This window comes from Hypanus sabinus, chromosome 3, assembly GCF_030144855.1.
Source record: "Hypanus sabinus isolate sHypSab1 chromosome 3, sHypSab1.hap1, whole genome shotgun sequence".
NCBI classification, from domain to species: domain Eukaryota; kingdom Metazoa; phylum Chordata; class Chondrichthyes; order Myliobatiformes; family Dasyatidae; genus Hypanus; species Hypanus sabinus.
Genome location: NC_082708.1, coordinates 7,628,034 through 7,637,489, shown reverse-complemented (window position 1 = coordinate 7,637,489; position 9,456 = coordinate 7,628,034). Strand labels below are relative to the sequence as shown.

Genomic DNA, 9,456 nt, shown 5'->3' with positions numbered 1-9,456 from the left:
GGAGGGAGGTAAGGAGTTTGTCCTGGGGTTGGAGGACTGTCCGTGAGTGTGTGGGTGGGAGGGAGGTAAGGAGTTTGTCCTGGGGTTGGAGGACTGTCCGTGTGTGGGTGGGTGGGAGACAGGAAAAGGTCTTGTCCTGGGGTTGGAGGACTGTCCGTGTGTGGGTGGGTGGGAGGGAGGTAAGGAGTTTGTCCTGGGGTTGGAGGACTGTCCGTGTGTGGGTGGGTGGGAGGGAGGTAAGGAGTTTGTCCTGGGGTTGGAGGACTGTCCGTGAGTGTGTGGGTGGGTAGGAGGGAGGTAAGGAGTTTGTCCTGGGGTTGGAGGACTGTCCGTGTGTGGGTGGGTGGGAGGGAGGTAAGGAGTTTGTCCTGGGGTTGGAGGACTGTCCGTGAGTGGGTGGGTGGGAGGGAGGTAAGGAGTTTGTCCTGGGGTTGGAGGACTGTCCGTGAGTGTGTGTGTGGGTGGGAGGGAGGGAGGTAAGGAGTTTGTCCTGGGGTTGGAGGTCTGTCCGTGTGTGGGTGGGTGGGAGGGAGGTAAGGAGTTTGTCCTGGGGTTGGAGGACTGTCCGTGTGTATGTGGGTGGGTGGGAGGGAGGTAAGGAGTTTGTCCTGGGGTTGGAGGACTGTCCGTGTGTATGTGGGTGGGAGGGAGGGAGGTAAGGAGTTTGTCCTGGGGTTGGAGGACTGTCCGTGTGTATGTGGGTGGGAGGGAGGGAGGTAAGGAGTTTGTCCTGGGGTTGGAGGACTGTCCATGTGTGTGTGGGTGTGTGGGAGGGAGGTAAGGAGTTTGTCCTGGTGTTGGAGGACTGTCCGTGAGTGTGTGGGTGGGTGGGAGGGAGGTAAGGAGTTTGTCCTAGGGTTGGAGGACTGTCTGTGTGTGGGTGGGAGGGAGGGAGGTAAGGAGTTTGTCCTGGGGTTGGAGGACTGTCCGTGTGTGGGTGGGTGGGAGGGAGGTAAGGAGTTTGTCCTGGGGTTGGAGGACTGTCCGTGTGTATGTGGGTGGGAGGGAGGGAGGTAAGGAGTTTGTCCTGGGGTTGGAGGACTGTCCGTGTGTGTGGGTGGGTGGGAGGGAGGTAAGGAGTTTGTCCTGGGGTTGGAGGACTGTCCGTGTGTGTGTGGGTGGGAGGGAGGTAAGGAGTTTGTCCTGGGGTTGGAGGACTGTCCGTGTGTGGGTGGGTGGGAGGGAGGTAAGGAGTTTGTCCTGGGGTTGGAGGACTGTCCGTGAGTGGGTGGGTGGGAGGGAGGTAAGGAGTTTGTCCTGGGGTTGGAGGACTGTCCGTGAGTGTGTGTGTGGGTGGGAGGGAGGGAGGTAAGGAGTTTGTCCTGGGGTTGGAGGTCTGTCCGTGTGTGGGTGGGTGGGAGGGAGGTAAGGAGTTTGTCCTGGGGTTGGAGGACTGTCCGTGTGTATGTGGGTGGGTGGGAGGGAGGTAAGGAGTTTGTCCTGGGGTTGGAGGACTGTCCGTGAGTGTGTGGGTGGGTGGGAGGGAGGTAAGGAGTTTGTCCTGGGGTTGGAGGACTGTCCGTGTGTGGGTGGGTGGGAGACAGGAAAAGGTCTTGTCCTGGGGTTGGAGGACTGTCCGTGTGTGGGTGGGTGGGAGGGAGGTAAGGAGTTTGTCCTGGGGTTGGAGGACTGTCCGTGTGTGGGTGGGTGGGAGGGAGGTAAGGAGTTTGTCCTGGGGTTGGAGGACTGTCCGTGTGTGGGTGGGTGGGAGGGAGGTAAGGAGTTTGTCCTGGGGTTGGAGGACTGTCCGTGAGTGTGTGGGTGGGTAGGAGGGAGGTAAGGAGTTTGTCCTGGGGTTGGAGGACTGTCCGTGTGTGGGTGGGTGGGAGGGAGGTAAGGAGTTTGTCCTGGGGTTGGAGGACTGTCCGTGAGTGGGTGGGTGGGAGGGAGGTAAGGAGTTTGTCCTGGGGTTGGAGGACTGTCCGTGAGTGTGTGTGTGGGTGGGAGGGAGGGAGGTAAGGAGTTTGTCCTGGGGTTGGAGGTCTGTCCGTGTGTGGGTGGGTGGGAGGGAGGTAAGGAGTTTGTCCTGGGGTTGGAGGACTGTCCGTGTGTATGTGGGTGGGTGGGAGGGAGGTAAGGAGTTTGTCCTGGGGTTGGAGGACTGTCCGTGTGTATGTGGGTGGGAGGGAGGGAGGTAAGGAGTTTGTCCTGGGGTTGGAGGACTGTCCGTGTGTATGTGGGTGGGAGGGAGGGAGGTAAGGAGTTTGTCCTGGGGTTGGAGGACTGTCCATGTGTGTGTGGGTGGGTGGGAGGGAGGTAAGGAGTTTGTCCTGGTGTTGGAGGACTGTCCGTGAGTGTGTGGGTGGGTGGGAGGGAGGTAAGGAGTTTGTCCTGGGGTTGGAGGACTGTCTGTGTGTGGGTGGGTGGGAGGGAGGTAAGGAGTTTGTCCTGGTGATGGAGGACTGTCCGTGTGTGGGTGGGTGGGTGGGAGGGAGGTAAGGAGTTTGTCCTGGGGTTAGAGGACTGTCCGTGTGTGGGTGGGTGGGAGGGAGGTAAGGAGTTTGTCCTGGGGTTGGAGGACTGTCCGTGAGTGTGTGGGTGGGAGGGAGGTAAGGAGTTTGTCCTGGGGTTGGAGGACTGTCCGTGTGTGGGTGGGTGGGAGGGAGGTAAGGAGTTTGTCCTGGGGTTGGAGGACTGTCCGTGAGTGGGTGGGTGGGTGGGAGGGAGGTAAGGAGTTTGTCCTGGGGTTGGAGGACTGTCCGTGTGTGGGTGGGTGGGAGGGAGGTAAGGAGTTTGTCCTGGGGTTGGAGGACTGTCCGTGAGTGGGTGGGTGGGTGGGAGGGAGGTAAGGAGTTTGTCCTGGGGTTGGAGGACTGTCCGTGTGTGGGTGGGTGGGAGGGAGGTAAGGAGTTTGCCCTGGGGTTGGAGGACTGTCCGTGAGTGGGTGGGTGGGAGGGAGGTAAGGAGTTTGTCCTGGGGTTGGAGGACTGTCCGTGAGTGTGTGTGTGGGTGGGAGGGAGGTAAGGAGTTTGTCCTGGGGTTGGAGGACTGTCCGTGTGTGGGTGGGTGGGAGGGAGGTAAGGAGTTTGTCCTGGGGTTGGAGGACTGTCCGTGAGTGGGTGGGTGGGTGGGAGGGAGGTAAGGAGTTTGTCCTGGGGTTGGAGGACTGTCCGTGTGTGGGTGGGTGGGAGGGAGGTAAGGAGTTTGTCCTGGGGTTGGAGGACTGTCCGTGTGTGGGTGGGTGGGAGGGAGGTAAGGAGTTTGTCCTGGGGTTGGAGGACTGTCCGTGAGTGTGTGGGTGGGTGGGAGGGAGGTAAGGAGTTTGTTCTGGGGTTGGAGGACTGTCCGTGTGTTTGTGGGTGGGAGGGAGGTAAGGAGTTTGTCCTGGGGTTGGAGGACTGTCCGTGTGTGGGTGGGTGGGAGGGAGGTAAGGAGTTTGTTCTGGTGTTGGAGGACTGTCCGTGTGTGGGTGGGTGGGAGGGAGGTAAGGAGTTTGTCCTGGGGTTGGAGGACTGTCCGTGTGTGGGTGGGTGGGAGGGAGGTAAGGAGTTTGTCCTGGGGTTGGAGGACTGTCCGTGTGTGGGTGGGTAGGAGGGAGGTAAGGAGTTTGTTCTGGTGTTGGAGGACTGTCCGTGTGTGGGTGGGTGGGAGGGAGGTAAGGAGTTTGTTCTGGTGTTGGAGGACTGTCCGTGTGTGGGTGGGTGGGAGGGAGGTAAGGAGTTTGTTCTGGTGTTGGAGGACTGTCCGTGTGTGGGTGGGTGGGAGGGAGGTAAGGAGTTTGGACTGCCCTCGTGTGCAGACAGGAGGGAGGGCGGGGGCTTGTTTCACTGATGTTTGGTTGCTTGTTGTGGGCATACTGTGTTGGCACCAGAATGTGTGGCGACACTTGCAGGCTGCCCCCAGCGCATCCTTAGGATTGTTTATTGTCAACACAAGCAAGGCATTTCACTACACGTTTCATTGTAGACATGATCAATAAATCTAAATGGGAATCTTAAATCAAATCTGCATCTGAATTGTCAGGAACGAATGGCTTCTTCTCCTCCACCATCAGATTGCTAAATGGTCTGTGAATCCATGAACACCGTCTTGTCATTCGTTTTTTTTGCACTATTTATTTATTTATTTATTTATTTATTTGTAATTTAGAAAATTTCGCTGTACTGCTGCCACACAACAACAGATTTGACGGCTTTACAAGTCAGTGATAATAAACCTGAACACGATATCTGCAGATGCTGAAAATCCAGAGCAAGCTCACAGAATACTGGAGTAACAGTACGTCAAGCAGCATCCATGGAGGGGACATTTCAGGCCGAGAGCCTTCATCAGGATAACAAAACTGATTCTAGATTCTTCTCTGATGCTCTGTAGCTGCGGACATGAGTGCCTGACGGTAAACTCCAATAACTCCCTAATCACTAACTCTGCACCACCGACCACTTTGATCATGTTGCACTACAAAGCACTTTTCTTTGTTCCAAATGTGTTCTTTTTCTGTAGAGGTTGGGCATAATTTGTGTTTAGTTTATGTTTTTCTTGTGACCGCTGCTAATGTGAAGCTCTGCTGGTGGTGCTGCTGCAGGTAAGCTTTTCATTGCCCCGTGCACCCATGGAGTTGTGCGCCTGACAATCAACTCGACTTTGACCTTGTAAATATTGTAGTTGTGAAAACTGGAGTCTGAGACATTTGGGCAGCATGGTAACGTAGCAGTTGGTGTAATGCTGTTACAGCTCAGTGCATTCTGGTGCTCCGAGTTCAATTCTGGAGCCATCTGTACGGAATCTGTACATTTTCCCTGTGAACCGTGTGTGTTTCCTCCTGGTGCTCTGGTTTCCTCCCACAGTCCAAAGACTGGTAGGTTAATTGGTCATTGTAAATGGTCCTGTGATTAAGATAGAGTTAAATTGGTGTGACTTGTTGGGCTGGAAAGGCCTGTTCTGTGCTGTATCTCCAAATGAATAAACTACAAAATTTTTTATTTCTCTTCACATGCTGGGATCTAACTCTGTGTTTTTATTACAGATATTCCTGCTGACTTGCCCACCTTGCCAAGCTGTCCTCATTCTGTTCAGGTGAGTATTACCATGCCACTACTTCAAAAGTACTTTGTAAGACCATGAAACACAGGAGCAGAGTTGGCGCAATGAGTCTGCCCCGCGAGTGAACGGTATTGGATTGAAATGAGGCATTGTTGTCATGTGCGCCAATATTCAGTGGAAAACTTGGTTTGCTTGTCTAGACAGATCTTTCATGTTGAAGTTCATTGTAGGTTACACGGTCGACACAACATTGTGGGCCGAAGGGCCCGTAATGAGCTGCGGATTTCTATGTTCTATGTCATATATGTTCACTGTACATATATACAGCCAACTGAAACAACGTTCCTCCAGATCACAGTGCACCCACAATACATAGCACATAAAAACAAATATTACCACAAATAAGGTAATAAATATAATTCAAAATGCATGTAGTGTGTCGCACAAGGTAACGAACAGCTCACTGTCCTCGCATTGAGACCTCGCTGGTGGCAGGGTATTCATTAGTCTCACAGCCTGAGGGAAGAAGCTGTTCCCAGTCTGGCAGTCCAAGTCCTGATGCTCCTGTACCTCCTTCCTGACGGTGGTGGGTCAAAAAGATTGTGGGATGGTGGTAGGGATCCTCAACATTGCTTCGGGCCCTTTATCTGTAACGCTCCAAGTCTCCACTGTGGAAGACACTAGCTGCGTGCCAGGCGTTGACGAGTGTGAGGGAAGAGATGTGAATACAGTTACTATTACAAGAGAGAAGATGCTCAAAAAGCTGAAAGACCTAAGGGTATGTAAGTCACCTGGAGCAGATGAACTGCACCCTAGGGTTCTGAAAAAGATAGTGGTAGAGATTGTAGGTACATAAGTAATGATTTTTCAAAGATTATTGGACTCTGTCATGGTGACAGAGGACTGGAAGATTGCAAATGACACTCAACTTTTTAAGAAAGGAGGAAGGCAGCAGAAAGGAAATCATAGACCAGTTAGCCTGACCTCAGTGGTTGGGAAGATGTTGGAGTCATTGTTAAGGATGAGGTGATCGAGTACTTGGTGACACAGAACAAGATAGTACAAAGTCAGCATGGTTTCCTTCAGGGAAAGTCCTGCCTGACGAACTTGTTGGAATTATTTGAGATTATAAGTAGGATAGATGAAAGAGATGCAGTGGATGTTGTATATTTGGATTTTTAGAAGGTCTTTGACAAGGTGCTACACACACGGCTGTTTACCATGTTAAGAGCCCATGGTATTACAGGAAAGGTACTGTCATGGTTAGAGCATTGGCTGATTGGTAGGAGGCAGCAAGTGGGAATAAAAGGATCCTTGCAACACACACACACAATGCTGGAGGAACTCAGCAGGCCAGGCAGCATCTATGGAGAGGAGTACAACTGACGTTTCAGGCCGAGCCCCTTCAGCAAGACAGGCCAAAGGGTCTCGGCCCAAAATGTCAATTGTTTTGTTGCCAGGTTTGCATATGATACGAAGATTGGTGGAGGAGCTGGTAGTGTTGTGGAAAGAGGTAGATGCAAAAGGACTTCGACACCTTAGAAGAATGGGCGAGAAAATGGTAAATGAAGTACAATGTTGGAAAATGCATGGTCATGCTCTTTGGTAATAGAAATAAATGTTCAGACTCTTTTCTAAATGAGGAGAAAATCCAAAAATCTGAGATGCAAAGGGACATGGGAGTCCTTGTGCAGAACACCCCAAAAGTTAACTTACAGATAGAATTGATGGTGAGGAAGGCAAATGCAACGTTAGTATTCATTTCAAGAGGTCTAGGATACAAGAGCAGGGATGTGACGCTGAGGCTTTATAAGGCGCTAGTGAGGCTTCACCTCGAGTATTGTGAACAGTTTTGAGCTCCTAATCTAGGAAAAGATGTGCCGGCTTTGGAAAGAGTTCGGAGGAGGCTCACAAGGACAATTTCAGGAATGAAAGGGTTATCATAGAAGGAATGCTTGATAGCTCTGGGTCTGTACTCGCTGGAATTTAGACAAATGAAGGGATACAATTGAAGCCTATTGAAGATTGAAAGGCCTCGACAGAGTGGATGTGGAGAGGATGTTTCCTATAGTGGGGGAGTCTGGGACCAGAGGACACAGATAGAGTGGATGTGGAGTGGATGTTTCCTATAGTCGGGGAGTCTAGGACCAGAGGACAGAGATAGAGTGGATGCGGAGAGGATGTTTCCTATAGTGGGGGAGTCTAGGACCAGAGGGCACAGATAGAGTGGATGTGGAGAGGCTGTTTCCTATAGTGGGGGAGTCTAGGACCAGAGGACAGAGATAGAGTGGATGTGGAGAGGATGTTTCCTATAGTAGGGGAGTCTCGGACTAGAGGACACAGGTAGAGTGGATGTGGAGAGGATGTTTCCTATAGTGGGGGAGTCTCGGACCAGAGGACACAGATAGAGTGGATGTGGAGAGGATGTTTCCTATAGTGGGGGAGTCTCGGACCAGAGGACACAGATAGAGTGGATGTGGAGAGGATGTTTCCTATAGTGGGGGAGTCTCGGACCAGAGGACACAGATAGAGTGGATGTGGAGAGGATGTTTCCTATAGTGGGGGAGTCTAGGACCAGAGGACAGAGATAGAGTGGATGTGGAGAGGATGTTTCCTATAGTGGGGAAGTCTAGGACCAGAGGACACAGATAGAGTGGATGTGGAGAGGATGTTTCCTATAGTGGGGGAGTCTCGGACCAGAGGACACAGATAGAGTGGATGTGGAGAGGATGTTTCCTATAGTGGGGGAGTCTCGGACCAGAGGACACAGATAGAGTGGATGTGGAGAGGATGTTTCCTATAGTGGGGGAGTCTAGGACCAGAGGACAGAGATAGAGTGGATGTGGAGAGGATGTTTCCTATAGTAGGGGAGTCTCGGACCAGAGGGCACAGATAGAGTGGATATGGAGAGGATGTTTCCTATAGTGGGGGAGTCTAGGACCAGAGGACAGAGATAGAGTGGATGTGGAGAGGATGTTTCCTATAGTAGGGGAGTCTCGGACTAGAGGACACAGGTAGAGTGGATGTGGAGAGGATGTTTCCTATAGTGGGGGAGTCTCGGACCAGAGGACACAGATAGAGTGGATGTGGAGAGGATGTTTCCTATAGTGGGGGAGTCTCGGACCAGAGGACACAGATAGAGTGGATGTGGAGAGGATGTTTCCTATAGTGGGGGAGTCTCGGACCAGAGGACACAGATAGAGTGGATGTGGAGAGGATGTTTCCTATAGTGGGGGATTCTAGGTCCAGAGGACAGAGATAGAGTGGATGTGGAGAGGATGTTTCCTATAGTCGGGGAGTCTAGGACCAGAGGACACAGATAGAGTGGATGTGGAGAGGATGTTTCCTATAGTGGGGGAGTCTAGGACCAGAGGACAGAGATAGAGTGGATGCGGAGAGGATGTTTCCTATAGTGGGGGAGTCTAGGACCAGAGGACACAGATAGAGTGGATGTGGAGAGGATGTTTCCTATAGTGGGGGAGTCTAGGACCAGAGGACAGAGATAGAGTGGATGTGGAGAGGATGTTTCCTATAGTAGGGGAGTCTCGGACTAGAGGACACAGGTAGAGTGGATGTGGAGAGGATGTTTCCTATAGTGGGGGAGTCTCGGACCAGAGGACACAGATAGAGTGGATGTGGAGAGGATGTTTCCTATAGTGGGGGAGTCTCGGACCAGAGGACACAGATAGAGTGGATGTGGAGAGGATGTTTCCTATAGTGGGGGAGTCTCGGACCAGAGGACACAGATAGAGTGGATGTGGAGAAGATGTTTCCTATAGTGGGGGAGTCTAGGACCAGAGGACACAACCTCAAAATAGAAGAATGTCTTTAGCCAGAGGGTGGTGAGTCTGTGGAATCCATTAGCACAGCTGGCCGTGAAGGCCAGGTCATTGGGTGTATTTAAAGTGGAGGTTGATATGTTCTTAGAGAAGGTTATGGGGAGAAGACAGGAGAATGGGGTTGAGAGGGGTGATATATCTGCCAAAGTGGAATGGCTGAGCAGGCTTGAAGGGCCGACTGGCCTAATTCTACTCCTATGACTTATTGGCTTATACTCTTAATTCCCAGGACCCAGAGTTTGGTGATGAGTGATGAGGTAGATTGTGAGATCAGGTGTGTACCTTATCTATCTAGGGAAATATTAGTAGACTTAACAGAAGCTGTTCTTGAGCCTGGTGGGACGTGCTTTCAGACTTTTGTATCTTCTGCCCGATGGGAGAGGAGAGAGGAATCGCTGATATTCACAAGGTTTTTAACAGTAGGATAGATGTAAATTTTCCATCATTTTCAGGTACTTGCCACCCTATGCCCACAGTTTGGTACAGGACTTTCGGCGTGTCTGTACTCACCGTCAATCACAGCAATTGCTGGATGGCCACGGAAGGCTGCCACCCAGGAGCCTGCATGTGCTGGAATCTGAGCAGCACCCAAAGGTGCTGGATGAAATCAACGGGTCAGGCAGCATCCGTGGAG

At 51.9% G+C, this 9,456-nt stretch overlaps 1 protein-coding gene across 12 annotated transcripts in view; it reads left to right on the top strand.

Annotated features, from left to right (window-relative positions):
* The window catches only part of LOC132391025 (transmembrane protein 164-like), a 139,075-nt gene that overhangs the window by 45,824 nt on the left and 83,795 nt on the right, over positions 1 to 9,456 (top strand). For 9 of the 12 annotated variants that reach the window (XM_059963649.1, XM_059963648.1, XM_059963650.1 and 6 more), the window contains exon 3: positions 4,967 to 5,016. In XM_059963649.1, coding sequence (XP_059819632.1) covers positions 4,967 to 5,016 — 50 coding nt within the window. Of the gene's footprint in view, positions 1 to 4,089; positions 4,337 to 4,966; positions 5,017 to 9,456 lie in introns of all 12 variants that reach the window. The other 3 variants (XM_059963653.1, XM_059963654.1, XM_059963652.1) reach the window with 1 other exon arrangement.